Below are 19,411 nucleotides of genomic sequence, written 5' to 3'. Positions count from 1 at the left end.
TCCCTGGTTCGGGAGTTAAGATCCCACAAACTGGGTGGTGTAGCCAAGATCCCACAAACTGAGTGGTGCAGCCAAAAAAAAAAAGTACTTAAAGTATTATATACTTTTATAACCATATATAGTGATTAAAACTAAAAAAAAATTAAAATAAAGTACAAAACAGTTTCTTTCAGGGGCCATTAGACAAATGTCGAATTATCAACCCCTCTTCCAGTTGAGGTGGGGAGAAAGAGGTTCCTTAATTGAGTTGATGAAATTCAGAAACAATGTTTCCATCTAGTATCCTGGGTTTAAAAATATATATATACATACTTCTGCCCAATTTTATATCCTGTAACAGTAACTTGGCACACTCCCACTGAAACACTAAGACATGAGGCTTTAGCAAAGCTTAACGGTCAGGGTATTCACGAGCTTTAGCATCAAAAAGACCGAGGTCTTAATTCAGACACCTTCACTTGCTAGCTATAATACTACCTTGTACAAGGTTACTAACCCTCTTCAAAAGTAACTTCTTTGGGACTTCCCTGGTAGCGCAGTGGTTAAGAATCCTCCTGTCAATGCAGGAGACAGGGGTTCAAGCCCTGGCCTCGGAAGATCCCATATGCTGCGGAGCAACTAAGCCCGTGTGCCACAACTACTGAGCCCATGTGCTGCAACTACTGAAGCCCACACGCCTAGAGCCCGTGCTCCGCAACAAGAGAAGCCACTGCAATGAGAAGCCCCCGCATTGCAACGAAGAGTAGCCCCCGCTAGCCGCAACTAGAGAGAGTCCGCGCACAGCAACGAAGACCCAACACAGCCAAAAAATAAATAAATTTATAAATAAATTTATAAAAATAAAAGTAACTTCTTCATCTGTGAACTAGAGATAATAATACTTATCCTAATAGAGTTAGATAACACATATAAACAGTCACAGATATATGGTAAGCAATTGATGTAAGACAGCTTTAATCATTACTTACATTGGCCACCACTTTTACTTCTTTGTACTGTGCTTCATAGAAAATTCCAGCATTTTCAAGTGCTTCTGTTAGTGAGGGCCCATTTTTCACCTGCTTATCTAGTCCATTCACAAATTCCTCCAGCTTGGCACTTGCCTCTTCAAATTCTTTGGAGAATTTCTTCCCACCTGTCTTATCTAAAATAACAAGAGGAAGTATTCTGTAATATTCTTAGTCTCATAGTTACACCTTAAAGAAGCTTCTCTAAATCACAAAAATCCCAAACAGATTATTTAAATGGTTTGTGTGATCCTGCTGTAGTGAAGCAAGAGTGCATGATGAAGACACTTGTAATTAAGGTAAAGAAAGAAAGTTCAACTAAATGAAAGTTTGTTGACTGCTTTTATTCACAAATTTGATGTCACACTGCTACTTAGGAATAATGGAACGAGGCTCAATTCTGTACACTTATACCATTAACTTTTATACTATAGACTATAATAAGATATATCTCTTAGATGAAAAAACAGAGGTTCAGAAAAGTAAAGACAGGGCTTCCCTGGTGGTGCAGTGGTTGAGAGTCCACCTGCCGATGCAGGGCACACGGGTTTGTGCCCCGGTCCGGGAAGATCCCACATGCCGCGGAGCGGCTGGGCCCGTGAGCCATGGCCGCTAGGCCTGCGCGTCCGGAGCCTGTGCTCCGCAACGGGAGAGGCCACAACAGTGAGAGGCCCGCGTACCGCAAAAAAAAAAAAGAAAAAAAAAAGAAAAATAAAGATAAAGTGACTTCTTTGTGTATCAGGCTTAAAGATTATTCTTTCCTATCTGAAGATCTCTGGTAATTTGATATTAGAAGAGTACCATGAATTCTTTTTCAACAATAGTAACACTGTATGACATTGTAAACTGTTTCTTACTCTCCTAAGTACTTTTTTCCCAGTGATGTTGGAATATGTCCTTAGGTGTGGATATAAATTTAGGCTTTGCATTTTATCAGCTGTGTAACTTGGGCAAGCTTCTTATCTCCTTATGAAGCCTCAGATTTCTCATGTCCAAAACAGAGGTTTTTAACATGCTTCTGAGTTGTTGTGAGGACTAAATTAGATAACATATGTTAAATTTAAAGCATGGTACAAGAACAAAATAGGTGCCAAAACAAATAGCTGGTAGTCATTTACTCATTATTTCAAAAATAGTTATCGAATGCCTATTATGTGCCAGGTATTGCTCTAGGCACTAGGATACAGCAAGAACAAATAAGGATAATTTCTACTTTCATGAGATTTACATTCTAATAAATTAATGATTATTATTTATAATCTACAATGTAAGGAAAAGAGAGCAAGTCACTAGATTTTATGAGGCATTACAGTGACCTTATTTATTTATTATTGTTTTGGCTGCACCATGTGGCTTGCAGGATCTTAGTTCCCTGACCAGGGATCGAACCCAGGCCCAGAGCAGTGAAAGTGCCACATCCTAACCACTGGACCACCAGGGAATTCCCTACAGTGACCTTATTGAAGAGCACAGCCAAACCAGTTAATCACTCGTGTGAAATACCCCTATCATAATCCAATACATCAAGAAAGGACTAGAAGTGGGGAAAAGGACAGAATTTACTATTTAAAAAATTTTTTAAAAATTTACTTCTTCTCCAGCTTTATTGAGATATAATTGGCATATAACATTGTTTAAGGTGTACAATTTGAAGGCTAGGAATTTACTTATGAAATTGACATGCATGAAATCACCACCTGGGAAAGAGGTACCACAACTATTCTCTATAATGTGAGGTCTTTATGCAAGAAGTCAGTCTGATCACTTGAAGATGACATATCTAGAAAGAAAATCCGACTTATTCTATTTAAAGGGATGTAGGTATTACCTTTTAAGCATTTGAGAGTTTCTGTGCTGCACACATCCACCCTCATAGTTGACAGCTGTTTTTCTTTCAATTCTATCTGATCTTCTGAGCGCTTGTACAGCAACAGCTCTTCAATGAGGGCCTGAGACTGAACACAGACCAGGGTCATATTTAATTTATGAAATCATCCACTTATTCTACCTTTCCACACTGAAGTAAAACATGAATAAAACCTAACAAAGTCACGAGAGGCAAAAACCCTTCATATTTCCTCATAATCAGGGATATCAAATATCAACATCAATTCTCATGTCAAAACCATATTTTCAGTTACATACTTTAAAAGAAACTTTTCCTTATTTATTCAAAGCTAATTTATGCTAATTTATGGATACAGAGTTAAGATTGAAACAGACAAAGGTCCACTTATATCTTCTTTAAATTTTAACTAGATAAACGGTCTTATTATGTTAACTTTAAGCAAATTTTAATTTAATACAGTTTTACAGGAAGATGAATCCCTTGTTGGGATTCAACACAAAATTCAGCTGGTAATAGATACTTCAGAAGAAGCTTACTTCGTCCTTTAGAGATACAGATAAAACTCTTAAGTTTTAGACAGTCTGAACATGTTTAAAATATAACTGATGTATAACTGAATAAAAATAAATCTTTCAGGATGGACTATACAGAAAGCTGACACAAAAGGGGTGAATAATATTTTGGCATGTTGAACATATTCTGTAACTTACTCGAAATTCAGCAACTATCTTAGACTTGAGAGCAGCTTTTGGATTCGTGGATGCTGTTGGAATTAAACAAAAGGTCATTTAAGAATATAGACACAAAATGTTGACTAATATTCAGGAAAATTTCCAGTTTTATAGTTAAGGGTGTACTCTTTGAATATATGTCGAACATGCACATTTAAATCATGGTATAATTCCTAGAATAGTGGAATATGAAATCTGAACACTCCCAAGCATGGTAAATATAAAAATACACTATTTAGATAGGTCTAACCTACTTACCTCCAACATACCCTGTAAGTCTGAAGTCCTAGAATTATTGATTTGGAGATACTGAGATACATGAAGTACCTTTTTGCCTAGTCTGAGTGTAAGAGGATCTTAACACCTCAAATTAAGAGTGTCCAGGAGCAGGACATCCAATTAATCCTGCACACTGGCTGAAGAAAATTTACTTAGAAGCATCAACTCTATTCCTATGTATTTAATTCTGGATTTCTTTTTCTGCTGACTCAATTCATAGCAAAAATAGGCAGGGAAAGTTCTAAGTACAATACCACTGTGGTTGAACTTTGGCTGAAATGATGACTCTTGTTGTTCCTAAGCATGCAACTTACGACCAAAAGGATGTGAGAGGATTCCCTTAATCATGATGAATATCACATGCTTGCTGGAGCAAAACCATCCCAAGTGTCTTGTTTCACCTCCCAATTCTCACTGTCTTTTACCTTGTTCCCTCCACACCTTCAAGTCTTTCTCAATATTCCTCAGTTTGGCCCACAGCAGCCTATCACATGCAGTATTCCACTCCCTTGATCTCATGCTGGGTAAACATGATAAACACAGCAGGAGCTCCTGTTAGAGAATGAGCTTCTGGCCAGGATTTGAGGCCCATGTCTAATCTGGTAGAGTATATCCCCAAATCTGAAGGATTTCATGGCTCCCACAGAAAGGCTTCTTAATGCCTAGTCTCCTCTTCAGCTCTGTTGTTTAATGCCAGCTGCCTCTAACTTCACATATCCTTGAACCTGAAAGTTAGCCTGGGCACTATCACGTATTTTTTTCTTCTTTCAATCCCCCAACTACTCTTGAATCTTCACTCATTTAAACCCTTTTTCTGCATTTCCTTTGTTTAAAAGTAGTTCTATTTTTATTTTTTTAAAGAAGTAACTCCATGATGGCTTGTTTAGTGCAAGTCACTGGGAGCCTCCCAGGCCTGGAAAACACAGGCTTGCCCATGGTTTATGCCAGGTACGATGTCAAATGGTCTACATTTTCTTCTGCTCCAAAAAGAGGAGGTAATTTATATTAGTTGAGATTTTGTTCCTTACTTTGTGATTTCTTCCACTGCTTATTCGGTTGTTTGTTCAGATTTTCTTTCAGCTGCTTCTGAGTTTTGAAAGTGGTACCTGGAAAACATTTCAGTTTTTGCAATCTGGCGTTATGGGAAGCTGTTCTGTCTGTCCACTTCAGTGTCAAAGTTGAAGCATGAAAAAAGGCAATCCGAGACTGTGTGTTGTTTCTTTCTTTCCTTTTCTTTCATTTTTATAAAAAGATAAAAACACCCACCAGATCTAAGAAGCTGATAAATAAACATGATTTTACATCAATGAAATAACAAATTTTGAGAATAGGGTAGAAGCTTAAAAACACCAGGTAACACATTCAAATGAAGAATTTAACAGCTTCTTAGAAGATGCTATTTTTAAAGCAAATTTCTAGTCAAATTATGGTCATGGTATCAGATATCACCTACTGCTATTCAATGACTTAATTACACGTATCTAATACATAGGAACTAAGTAATTTAAATAACACCAGTACACAACTTACTGCAAATCTAAACCAAAAGAGAGACCGAAGAATGCCAATACATGCTTACTACCCAACAGCTTACTGAAAACTGAAACCCTGTCCAAAAATTGTCCCATAAGTAAGAGGACAGGGCAGTAATTATTAAACACAAAAGATGAACAGTTTAAAGCACTCAACTGAAGTAAAGCAAATGCAGGAAAATAATTAGATGGTCAACATCACTTAATATGCTTTACTTTCTTTAGTCAATAAAAACGAAATTCAACCCTCCCCAAACCAATTCTACTTAAATTTTAATGCAAACCGATTTTTACAATTATTTAATTTTAAACAAACAGGGCCAGATCCAAAAGTTTATTTTTCGTTATTAAGCAAAAGGACCAAATCTATAAAATATATATATATAATTTTAAAGACTGAACAATGACTCAATCTTTCTTTTAGGAGAGAAAAAATACTTACTCAAAGCTTCTCTTAACGCCATAATCATTTCTTCTGGGTATACATTTCTATCTTCCCAGATTTTAAAGATTCGTTCTATAGACTTAGAGACAGATGGATCCCTGAGAAGAAAGAAAAAGTGAGACAGACATATAAAAATGTTAACTTACATCTCAAACTAGAAATCTGAAAATAAAGTTGTCAACAAAATTATTTTCCAAATGTCTTCTCATGTTTATTTTAAAACATTTTTTCCTGGTGTCTAGGGCTAAAATCTTAAAAACTCTTATTCAACGCTTTTTACTACTGATATAGATGAGGCTATGGATAACACATTGAACTTTTAAAAAATTTACTGAGAGTAATATTGGTTCATAATATAAGTTTCATGAGTACATTATATTTCTACTTCTGTATACACTAATGATTATACACTCATGAGCATGCTCATGATCAAAAGTTTAAGTTTCCATCCATCACCATACAGTTGACTCCATTCATCCATTTCACACTCCCTCCACTACCCTGCCACGCTGGTAACCACTACTCGGTCCTCTGTATCCATGTGTGTGTTTGGTTTGGTTTGTTCAGTTATTTTATTTTTAATTTTTAAAACATATTCCATGTATGAGTGAAAACATAAGGTACATCTTTCTTCACCTGACTTAACTTCATTTAGCCTAATACCCTCAAGGTCCATCTGTGTTGTCACAGATGGCAAGATTTCGTCTTTTTTTTTTTAGTGGCTGAATGGTATTCCACTGTGTGTGTATATATATATATATATATCTCACACCTTCTTTATCCATTCATCCATTGATGGGCACCTTAGGTTGTTTTCCTATCTTGGCTATTGTAAGTAATGCTGCAATGAACAGAGGGGTGCATATATCTTTTCAAATTAGTATTTTCATATTCTTTGGATAAATACTCAGAAGTAGGATATCTGGACATGTGGTAGTTCTATTCTTAATTTTTTGAGGAATCTCCATACTGTTTTCCATAGTGGCTGCACGGATTTACACTCCCACCAGCAGTGTATGAGGTTTCCATTTTTTCCACATCCTCTCCAACACTTGTTATTTCTTGCCTTTTTGATAACAGCCATTCTAATGGGTGTGAGGTGATATCTCACTGTGGTTTTGATTTGCATTTCTCTAATAATTAGTGATGTTCAACATTTTTTCACATGCCTGTTGGCCATTTGTATGTCTTCTCTGGAAAAATGTCTATTCAGCACCTCAGCTCATTTTTTTTTTTTTTTTTTTTTGCGGTACAAGGGCCTCTCTCACTGTTGTGGCCCCTCCCGCTGCGGAGCAACAGGCTCCGGACGCGCAGGCCCAGCGGCCATGGCTCACGGTCACAGCCGCTCCGCCGCACATGGGATCCTCCCGGACCGGGGCACGAACCCACGTCCCCTGCATCGGCAGGCAGACTCTCAACCACTGTGCCACCAGGGAAGCCCCTCTGCTCATTTTTTAAACAGGTTACTGGTTTTGCTGTTGTTGAGTTGTATGAGTTCTTATATTTTGGATATTAACCCCATTATCAGTTATTTGATTTGCAAATACCTTCTCCTATTCAGTAGGCTGTCTTTTTGTTTTATCGATGGTTTCCTTTGGTGTGCAGAAACTTTTTAGTTTGATGTAGTCCCATTTGTTTATTTTTCCTTTTGTTTCCCTTGCCTGAGGAGACATATCCAGAAAAGTAATGCTAAGACCAATGTCAAAGACCTTACAGCCTACGATTTCTTCTAGGAGTTTTATAGTTTCAGGTCTTACATCAAGTCTTTAATCCATTTTGAGTTAATTTTTGTGTCTGTTGTGAGACAGTGGCCTAGTTTTGGGGTTTGTTTTGTATGTTGCTGTCTTGTTTTTCCCACTACCATTTACTGAAGAGACTATCCTTCCTCCATTGTATGTTCTTTGCTCCTTTGTTGTAAATTAGTTGTCCATAAATGCATAGGCTTATCTCTGGGCTTTCAATTTTGTTCCACTGATCAAGGTATTTGTTTTTCTGTTAATACCATGCTGTTTTGGTTACTATGGCTTTGTAATATCATTTGATATCAGGGTGTGTGATACCTACTGATTTGTTCTTTTTTCTCAGGATTACTTTGGCTATTCAGGGTCTTTTGTGGTTCCATACAAATTTTAGAATTTTTGTTCTATTTTGGTGAAAAACGTCCTTCAGATTTTGATTGGAATTGCATTGAATCTGCAGATTGCTTTAGGTAATATGAACATTCTGACATTAATTCTTTCAATCCATGAGCGTGGAATATCTTTCCATTTATTTGTGTCTTCTTCAATTTCTTTCAACAATGTCTTATAGTTTTCAACGTACTGGTCTTTCACCTCCTTGGTTAAATTTATTCCAGGTATTTCATTCTTTTTTGTTGCAATTGTAAATGGGATTGTTTTGTTTTCTTAATTTCTTTTTCTGCTAGCTCATTGTTATCATACAGAAATGAAACCAATTTCTGTATACTGATTTCATATCTGAAATTTTACTGTATTTGTTTATTGATTCTAATAGGTTTTTAAAACAATTTTTTAAATTAATTATTTATTTAGTTTTGGCTGTGCTGGGTCTTCGTTGCCACACGCAAGCTTTCTCTAGTAATGGCGAACAGGGGCTACTATTCGCTGTGGTGCGCGGGCTTCTCATTGCAGTGGCTTCTCTTGTTGCAGAGCATGGGCTCTAGGCACGCGGGCTCAGTAGTTATGGCTCACAGGCTCTACAATGCAGGCTCAGTACTTGTGGTGCCTGGGCTTAGTTGTTCCACGGTATGTGGGATCTTCCCGGACCAGGGCTTGAACCCGTGTCCCCTGCACTAGCAGGCGGATTCTTAACCATTGCACCATCAGGGAAGTCCCTGATTCTAATAGATTTTGGTGAAGTCTTTAGGATTTTCTATATATAAAATCATGTCATCTGCAAATAGTGACAGTTATACTTCTTCTGTTCCAATGCCTTTTATTTCTTTTTCCTGCCTAATTGCTCTGGCTAGAATTTCCAGTACTATATTGAATAAGAATGGCAAGAGTATACATCATTGCCTTGTTCCTATTCTTAGAAGGACAGCTTTCAATTCTTCACCACAGAGTATTACGTTAGCTGTGGGTTTGTCATATACTGCCTATATTATGTTGAGGAACATTCCTTCTGTACCCACTCTATTTTTTTTTTAATAAATAAATTTATTTATTTTTTAATTTTTGGTTGCGTTGGGCCTTCGTTGCTGCGCGTGGGCTTTCTCTAGCTGCAGCGAGCAGGGGCTACTCTTCGTTGTGGTGCGCAGGCATCTCATTGCAGTGGCTTCTCTTGTTGCAGAGCATGGGCTCCAGGTGCGTGGGCTTCCACAGTTGTGGTGCATGGGCTCAGTAGTTGTGGCTCGTGGGCTCTAGAGCACAGGCTCAGTAGTTGTGGCGCAGGGGCTTGTTGCTCCGCAGCATGTTGGATCTTCCCGGACCAGGGATCAAACCCGTGTCCCCTGCATTGGCAGGCAGATTCTTATCCACTGCGCCAGCAGGAAAGTCCCTGTACCCACTTATTGAGGGTTTTTAATTATAACTGGGAGTTGAATTTTGTCAAATGCTTTTTCTGCCTCTATCGAGATGATCATATATTTTTTGTTTTCTTTTGCGGTACGCAGGCCTCGCACTGCTGTGGCCTCTCCCGTTGCGGAGCACAGGCTCCAGACGCGCAGGCTCAGCAGCCATGGCTCACGGGCCCAGCCGCTCCGCAGCATGTGGGATCTTCCCGGACCGGGGCACGAACCCGCGTCCCCTGCATCGGCAGGCAGACTCTCAACCACTGCACCACCAGGGAAGCCCGATCATGTTTTTTAATCCTTCTCTTTGTTAATGTATCATGTTGATTTACAGATGTTGACCCACCCTTGCATCCTTGGAATATATCACACTGGATCATGGTGTATGATCCTTTTATGATTCAGCTTGCTAACGTATTTTTCCTTTTTTTTAAATTGACATATAGTTGATTTATAATGTTGTGTTAGTTTCTTTTTTTCTTAAATTTATTTATTTTATTTATATTTATTTTTGGCTGCACTGGGTCTTCGTTGCTGTGCACCGGCTTTCTCTAGTTGCGGTGAGCGGGGGCTACTCTTCACTGCAGTGCATGAGCTTCTCATTGTGGTGGCTTCTGTTGTTGCAGAGCATGGGCTTCAGTAGCTGTGGCTCACGGGCTCTAGAGTACAGGCTCAGTAGTTGTGGCACATGGGCCCAGTTGCTCCACAGCATGTGGGATCTTCCCGGACCAGGACTTGAACCCGTGTCCCCTGCACTGGCAGGCAGGTTCTTAACCACTGAGCCACCAGGGAAGCCCCATACAATGTTGTGTTAGTTTCTGATGTACAGCAAAGTGATTTGGTTATACACATATATATTCTTTTTCCCATTCTTTTCCATTATAGGTTATTACAAGGTACTGAATATAGTTCCCTGTGCTATACAGTAGGACCTTGTTGTTTATCTATTTTATATATAGTAGTGTGTATCTGTTAATGTCAAGTTCCTAATTTATCCACCTACCCTTTCCCCTTTGGTAACCAGAAGTTTGTTTTCTATGTCTGTGAGTCTGTTTTTGTTTTGTAAATAAGTTCATTTGTATCATTTTAAAAGATTCCATATGTAAGTGATATCATATATTTGTCTTTCTCTAACTCACTTCATGTAGTATGATAATCTCTAGGATCCATCCATGTTGCTGCAAACAGCATTATTTCATTCTTTTTTATGGTTGAGTAATATTTCATTGTATGTGTGTACACACACACACACACACACACTACATCTTCTTTACCCATTCATCTGTCGATGGACACTTAGGTTGCTTCCACATCTTGGCTATTACAAACAGTGCTGCTATGAACACTGGGGCACATGTATCTTTTTGAATTAGTTTTCATCTTTTCTGGATACATGTCCAGGAGTGGGATTGCTGGATCATACGGTAACTCTATTTTTAATTTTTTTAAGGAACTTCCATACTGTTCTCCACAGTGGCTGCACCAATTTACAGTTCCACCAACACTGTAGGCGGATTCCCTTTTCTCCACACCCTCTCCAGCATTTGTTATTTGTAGACTTTTTGATGATGGCCATTCTGACTGGTGAGGTGATTCCTCATTGTAGTTCTGATTTGCATTTCTCTAATAATTAGTGATGCTGAGCATCTTTTCATGTGCCTGTTGAGCATCTGGATGTCTTCTTTAGAGAAAAGTCTGTTTAGGTCTTCTGCCCATTTTTTGATTGGGTTGTTTGTTTTTTTGATATTGAGCTGTATGACCTATTTGAATATTTGGGAAAATAAGCCCTTGTTAGTCTCATTGTTTGCAAATATTTTCTCCCAGTCCATAGGTTGTCTTTTCATTTTGTTTATGGTTTCCTTTGCTGTGCAAAAGCTTGTTAAGTTTAATTAGGTGCCACTTGTTTACTTTTGCTTTTATTTTTTTTTTTGCCTTGGGATACTGACCTAAGAAAACATTGCTATGATTTATGTCAGAGAAGGTTTTGCCTATGTTCTCTTCTAGTTTTATGGTGTCACGTCTTATATTTAAGTCTCTAAGCCATTTTGAGTTTATTTTTGTGTATGGTGTGAGAAAGTATTCTAACTTCACTGATTTACATGTGGCTGCCCAGTTTTCCCAACATCACTTGCTAAAGAGACTATCTTTTCTCCATTGTATATTCTTGCCTCCTTTGTTGAAGATTAGTTAACCATAGGTATGTGGGTTTATTTCCGAGTTGGCTTGCTAATGTTTTGTTGAGAACTTTTGCATCTATATTCACGAGATACTGGCCTGTAATTTTCTTTTTTGTGTGTTGTCTTTGTCTGGTTTTAGTATCAGGGTGACCAGACTCGTAAAATAAGTTAGGATGTGTTCCCTCCTCTTCAATTTTTTAAAATAGTTTGAGGAGGACAGGTACTAAATCTTCTTTGAATGTTTGTCTACTGCCAGGTTTTAAGTGTGGAAAGTCCTCCTACCAGAGATTTTTTACATTATAACTTATTTTCTTTCATCTCTCTTTTCATGATTAACGTTTCTTTTTTTCCTCCTCTGTTTTGGTTTATTTATTAATTTAATTAATGGAAAATAGGCATACCCTAATATTTCTTTTTAATGTTCAGCTGTATAATTCATTTAAAGACCACTGGTGTATAAATGTAAAGTTAAGCTCTAATCTAAACAGATTTCCAATTAATTGTTTCAATATCATAATTTCTCTTTTCCTCACTCATTTACTGTGCTTCCTCTAGAATATAATTATTAATCTGTTTCTTGGCTGTAAATTCTGTACCACTGATCCATTTTTACACCATACTGTATTATCTTCAAAATTGTAGCTTATCTTCCCTCATTACGATTATACTTCAGAACATTTCTTATATTCTCATTTGCTTATTTTCCTGGAGTAAATTTAGAGTAATGTTAAGTTCCAAAAGAGGTGCTATTTTGGCATTTTTAATTTGAATTATATTAGGAGAATATATTAGTTTAGACAAAGCATTATTTTCTAATTAATATCTGTGAATTATTAATACATTATTCTTTACTGCAGCAAAGCATTAGTAAATTTATATTCAACATTCCCAAATACAATTTATTCATAAAGGTCTCACATATTTCCTGTTAAGGCTATTCTTAGGTATTTCATATATTTTATTGCTAGTATGATTCACCATCCCTCTTACTGCTAACTTCCCAGAGTAAAAGTGATTCAGAAGTTTGTTGATGGTAAATTGTTCTCAGTTTTTGTTTCTCTGGAGAATCATCTTTATACGGTTTGTCTAGCTCTTGAAAGTAGTCTTGCTTTGTAATGCAAATCCATGTTTTTTTAAATTAATTAATTTTTGGCTGCGTTGGGTCTTCATTGCTACACGCGGGCTTTCTCCAGTTGCAGCAAGTGGGGGCTACTCTTCGTTGTGGTGCACGGGCTTCTCATTGTCGTGGCCTCTCACTGTGGAGCATGGGCTCTAAGCACGAGGGCTTCAGCAGTTATGGCTCGCGGGCCCTAGAGCACAGGCTAAGTAGTTGTAGTGCACGTGCTTAGTTGCTCCATGGCATGTGGGATCTTCCCAGACCAGTGCTCAAACCCGTGTCCCCTGCATTGGCAGGCAGATTCTTAACCACCGTGCCACCAGGGAAGTCCCACAAATCCATGTTGACGGCTATTTTCTTTCAGTGCTATAAAAATATTTTTCGTAACTGCCTTCTGGTTTCACTGTTGCAGTTTAGAAGTCTGTTGTCAGTCTAACTGTAGTCCTTGTGCATGTGATCTGACTCTGTCTTTTCTCTTGACTACTTTGGTTTTTGTTTACTGTTTTTTCAACTGTCATAAAATAATAACATAAAACTTGCCATTTTAACCATTTTTAAATGTACAACTCAGTGGCATTAGTTATATCCACAATGTTGTACAATGACCTCTGTCTGTTTCCAACAATTTTCACTGCCCTAAACAGAAACTCTGTAGCCATTAAACAATTAACTTCCTATTACCCCTTTCCTCCAGCTCCTAACAACTTCTAATCTTTGTCTCTACGGATTTACCTATTCTAGACATTTTCTATAAATGGAGTCATACAATATTTCCCGTATAACCACAATTCTACCTTCTGTTTCTATGAATCTGACTACTGTAGTTACTTCATATAAGTGGAATCATACAATAGTTGTGCTTCTGTGATTGGTTTATTTCACTTAGCATAATGTCTTCAAGATTCATCTACGTTGTATGTCAGAATTCTCTCCTTTTTAAGGTTGAATGATATTCTGTTTTATGTATATACCATATTTTGTTTATCTGTTCATCTGAAAATTGGGCTGGTTCCTTCTTTTGGCTATTGTAAAAAGTGCTGTTATGAACAAGGGTGTACAAACATCCATTTGATTTCCTGCTTTCATTTCTTTTTTTGTACATACCCAGGAGTAGAACTGCTGGATCATATAGTAATTCTCTGTTTAACTTTTTGAAGAACGATCAAACTTTTTCCATAGCAGCTGTACCATTTTACATTCCTACAGAGATGCAGAAGTTTTTCCTCATTCTCTCTAACACTTGTTATTTTCTGGTTTTATTTTGTTTTTAAATTAGTTATCCTAGTAGGTGTGAACGCTTTGGCTGCTTTTAAAAATCTTTTTGTTTTGTAATTTCATCACAATGAATGACTAGATATAAATTTTTTATTTACCCTGGTTAGTATATGTTGTGCTTCCTATCTTTGAAGATTCATGTTTTGTTTTGTTTGTTTCATCACTTTCAAAGTGTTCTCAGCCATTACCTCTTTGAAAGAACTCAGAAGTTCTCTCCTCCAGGATTCTCATTTGATGTTAATTAGGCCTTTCATTCTATTCTTCATTTTTCCACTTCCTTCTCTCTACTGCTGCATTCTAATTTCTTCAGAACTATTTTCTAGCTTAATCTCTTTTTCCCTTCTAGAATTCCTACTGGTTCTTTTGCCCAAATATCTTATCCATTGTTCATTTTATTCCATTTAATCTTTCTTTAACATCTCTTATAATTGTCTTATATACCCTGTCTGATAATTCTAGTATCTGAAGCTCATTGTGAGGGGATCTAAATCTGCTGATTCTCCTTTGTGGTGCTTTGTTTCCCAATGTATTTGGCGACCTTTGATGGTGAGCACATATTTTTTTGATCTATGAGATTCCTGGTGAGCTAAGTAGGAAATGTGTTCCTGGAGAGCAAATCTATACTGGAAGCCAGGGGGACTTATGACTCAAGACTACTTTATCCCCTTTCCAGAGCCCAGATCATGTGGTAGGTACCCTGAGATAGGCATACTAATTAATGTCAGCTCTGCCATTCTAATATGTCCACTGTTATTGGTTCAGCTTATATTTTGTCAAGAATGTAATTGTTTTATAAAAAAGGACCCTTTGGAATTGATGGCTGGCCATTCAGCCAGAAGCCAAGTCATAATTATCTGTAAATGTCTGTTTACAGAGCTTCCTCCTGGCAGGAGTTATAACTTATTTACTGTTGCTTCTTCAGCACCTACAAAGTGTTCACTAAATAGTAAATGAATGAATGACAACTGGATTTTGTCATTTTCAAATCCAACTATTCATTATGAAGTCCCAACAGCTATTCGCCGAAGTCTCAAGTAAAATATGCTGGAAAAACAGCAACTGCTAAGAAATCATAAAAGTAAGACCAGGGTATAATATAGTAAAAAATAGCACTAGATGGGGAAACTAGAGGTTTTAGTTCTGGTTTCAGTGAGAAGTCTTTTGGGAACTAGGTTTCTTCATTTGTAAAATGATTTTTACTAAACAATTTCTGTTAGCTCTAAAATTCTTGGCTAGATTCGTTCTTTATATGAACACAGAACTCTCAAACTTCCACAATCCAACCATCTCTTGAATTTACAAATTCAACTAAAATAAAAAACCAAAACAAAATCCAAAATAGCAGTTTTACTTACCTTGTAATTCTAGACCTCTATTTCAGCCATTACTGATCACAACCTTAATTTCTACAGAACATACAATTATTACCACACACAACATAATTAAATATAAACTTTGTTGTTTGACTTATAAGTAACAAAAAAATTGACTGACTTGCAGAATTGCTAGGATGTTGAATAGATGCTTCCTATGCTAGCAACCCTCGCCCCTGGACCACTTCTAAAAACAGCAAGGTATTAGCCAATTATTTCAAGGTATAAAGTTGATAAGGAGTACAAGAGGTGCCCAGGTATCACAGATAAAATAAAGAGAACTAGGGAATTTCCTGGCGGTCCAGTGGTTAGGACTCCGCGCTCTCACTGCCGAGGGCCCAGGTTTAGTCCTTGGTTGGGGAACTGACATCCCACAAGCTGCGCAGAGTGGCAAAAAAACAAAACAAAACAAAACCAGAACCAAACAGCATAATATTGTGCCTCACTCAAGAATATCTTTTCTTTATCAGTATCTTATTTCTGGGACATCATCAGAATAATGTGCTATATATCTTGCAGGTTCTTAATAAATATTTGCCAACTGACTGAATGGAAGACCAAATACTGGGTCAACTCAAGGAGGAGGCAGTCAATACTTAATCCAAAAAACCTTGTAGCTCAGAAATTAGATGGAGAGAGATTTTTATCTCTAAAAACTTGCTACTCTGTATCTCCTAAAATAATCCCCATTTATAAAACTTATCTTTTTTATTTGCCTATAACAAATGTTTTCCCTAGTGTGTCACTTGTCTTTAATTTTATGGTGTCTTCTATAATGCAGAAGTTTAATTTTGATGCACTTAAATTTACAAATACTTTTATTATCTGTTCTTGGTGTCTTAAGAGCTTTCTAAACTAACCCTTATAGTCATGAACATATTCATATTTTCTTCTAACATTTTAACGTTTTGTTTTATACATCAAGGTAATTCATTTGGGATATATTTTTGTGTACTGTGTTGGGAAACATTTAACATTTAATTTTATTTTTTCCACACAGAAAGTCCATGTCCCAGAATCACTTATTGAAGAGTTCATCTTCCCCCCAATGAACTGTAATGAAACTGCTACCATTTACAGAGGTCCCATATATGTATGAGTCCATTTGTGGGCTCTCTGTTTTGTTCCTTAAATCTATTTGTCTATGCTTGTATTAATACCATACTCTTTTAATTACTATAGCCAAATAATAATTGTTGATATTTCATAGGTTAAGTCCAACTTGGCTTTCTATCAACAGTCTTGACTACTCCTGACTCCTCTATATGAATTTTAGAATCAGTATAATGAATTTCTTAAAATGTCCTACTGGGAACTTGATTAAAGTGTACTGTATTTACATGCTGATTTTTGTGTTTTTGAAACTATTTATAATTTTCTTCATAAAGGTCTCAACACACTTTTGTTCTAGGTACCTATAAGCTTTTGTTGTTACTGCTAATAATATTCCTTTTTTCTTAAATTATATTTTAACTGGTTATTTCTGATATACTGAAATGCTATTGATTCTTATATGTTGATTTGTATCCAGCAACCTGGCTGAATCCTCATTAGTCTGTAAATTCTCTTGGATTTCCTATGAATATGATCGCAAAGTCTCCATTTATCTTTTTACCCTATATGATTCCCCTGAAAACATTTTATAGTTCTTCAACAACTATAAATCAGAATTTGCAAATTAAACAAAAATACAGTAAATACCATTCATCCTAACATTGATTTAAAGTGATAAATATTGTCGAAACCAAGTACAAGGTGCAATGCAAACATGATACTGAATATATACACTGAATTTAATATTTTTTTAATTTATCAAGCCTATAATACTATTATCATTCAATTATTTCATCATTTTTCTCCATTTGAACTACTATGAACTTTTTTTTCAGTCGAAATTATTAGTGCCTTCAACTGATACAAACCATTATTTATATATTAAAGCCATCTTTAACCTTTCCTCATTAGCCTTTGATAAAGTAATATTATCTTATGTCAAAATACAAACACATGATAACACAGCCACTGAAAATGAGTCACAGAACTGTTAATAAGGTAATCATACGGATGACAATGAATACGCTTAGACAATCCACAGACCCTTTAAACTATATCTATGGACCCATCTAGGAATATCTAGGCCTGTACTTAAGAAATACAGCTTTACAGCTCTCCATGGTATTTCCATCCATGCATCAAGCTAACCAACCACCTATGATGTGACAAGCATTGTGCTGGGAGCAGAATGTCTGGGAGATAGAAACTGGTGACAAAAAGCATGTGTATCGGGCTTCCCTGGTGGCGCAGTGGTTGAGAGTCCGCCTGCCGATGCAGGGGACACGGGTTCGTGCCCCGGTCCGGGAGGATCCCACATGCTGTGGAGCGGCTGGGCCCGTGAGCCATGGCCACTGAGCCTGTGCGTCCAGAGCCTGTGCTCCGCAACGGGAGGGGCCACAACAGTGAGAGGCCCGCATACAGAAAAAAAAAAAAAAAAGCATGTGTATCAATTACAAGGCAGTGTGTTAGGTGCTATGACAGAAGTAGAGACAGGTATAATGGTAGCAAAGAAGAATTGTTTAATCCAGACTAGGAAGTAGAAGTCAGGAAGGGAAAATTTCTTGAGGATATTAAGTGTATAAGGAAGGTGAAAGGATAGAGCAAACAAAACTCTACAGAGTTCATACCTAATTGGGAATACTGTACTGCTCTACGGTTGATTATACAATTTGTTCTACTAGGCTGCCAATTTGATTTTCAAAAGGAATCAACTTCTTAAATTCATTTACTTAATACTGTAATTTGAAAATTGTTTAGTCCAAATAAATCTTACATTATGGAAAAGTTGCATATAATTACATATGATATATATTATAAACAAATGATTAAAAAGTGAACAGCCATGTAATCACAACCCAGGTCAAGAAATAAAATATTGCTAGCTCCCCAGAGGACCTGAATGGACGCCTTCAAGTTTACAATCCCTTCCACCTACCTGGGATGGTAGACTTTTGTGATAATTGTTTCCTTACTCTTCTTTGTTTTAACATGTAGGTAGGTATAAACAAGAGTTCATTTTTTACCAAATTTGAACTTTATATAAACGGATTCATACTATATATACGTAAACATTCCTTTGTACTTTCAATCAATATTTTGTGAGATTTGTCTGTCACTGCATATAACTGAAATTCATTAATTTTCCTTGCTGTCTGGTATTCCAGTATGCTACAATTCATTCACTTTACTGTAGAAAAATGTTTCCAAATTTTTTTATTAGGGTTTTCACTTTATTAATTTATTTTCTGGCTGTGCTGCGCTGCTTGTGAGATCTTAGATCTCCAACCAGGAATCAAACCTGGGCCCCCTAAAGTGGAAGCACAAGAGTCCTAACCAATGGACTGCTAGGGAATTCCCCAAATTTTTACTACCATAGACAATGTTGCTATGAAAATGCCCTTCCACTGATCTTGTTGCACATATGCAAAAGTTGTTCAGGGGTAAAAGCCTATGGGTGGAATTGCAAGATCTGTACATACACTTTTTTTTTTTTTGCAGTACGCGGGCCTCTCACTGTTGTGGCCTCTCCCATTGCGGAGCACAGGCTCCGGACGCGCAGGCTCAGCGGCCATGGCTCACGGGCCCAGCCGCTCCGCGGCATGTGGGATCCTCCCGGACCGGGGCACGAACCCGTGTCCCCTGCATCGGCAGGCGGACCCTCAACCACTGCGCCACCAGGGAAGCCCTGTACATAAACTTTTTTAAATGAGGTTGTTTTATACCAATCAACCCTCAAAGCAACAGTATATAAGAGCTTCCACTGTGCCACAATCTTGCTAATGTTCGTACTGGTGGACTTTAAGATTTATGCCTTATCTGGTACGTATGTGTGCTGGTTATTAATTTACTGTCTCTCAGCTCTAACATGCCCTTCCCTTGTGGTACCGGAGCCAGACTCTGCAAACTCTATTTCCCCTTGGTTCAGTGTTGGACTCTGACAACAGAGAGCCCTAGAGTGACACCGAGAGGCTAGAAGAGGCAGTACGGATTCTTCTTTTGGTGTTCTATTTTCAAGTGGATCAGCTTAGAGGCATCCTGGG

General features: G+C 37.3%; 1 protein-coding gene across 4 annotated transcripts in view; it reads right to left on the bottom strand.

Moving 5' to 3' along the window:
* RPRD2 (regulation of nuclear pre-mRNA domain containing 2) overlaps positions 1–19,411 on the bottom strand; it is a 90,156-nt gene that overhangs the window by 28,396 nt on the left and 42,349 nt on the right. For 2 of the 4 annotated variants that reach the window (XM_060029252.1, XM_060029282.2), the window contains exons 3-7: positions 5,841–5,941; positions 4,895–4,972; positions 3,567–3,619; positions 2,836–2,962; positions 969–1,144 (exon numbers count right to left, since the gene is read on the bottom strand). In XM_060029252.1, the coding sequence (XP_059885235.1) occupies positions 969–1,144; positions 2,836–2,962; positions 3,567–3,619; positions 4,895–4,972; positions 5,841–5,941 (535 nt within the window). The remainder of the gene's footprint in view (positions 1–968; positions 1,145–2,835; positions 2,963–3,566; positions 3,620–4,894; positions 4,973–5,840; positions 5,942–19,411) is intronic. The other 2 variants (XM_060029263.1, XM_060029288.2) reach the window with 1 other exon arrangement.

Source organism: Delphinus delphis, chromosome 1 (genome assembly GCF_949987515.2).
Source record: "Delphinus delphis chromosome 1, mDelDel1.2, whole genome shotgun sequence".
NCBI classification, from domain to species: domain Eukaryota; kingdom Metazoa; phylum Chordata; class Mammalia; order Artiodactyla; family Delphinidae; genus Delphinus; species Delphinus delphis.
This window is presented reverse-complemented; position numbering and strand designations above follow the sequence as displayed.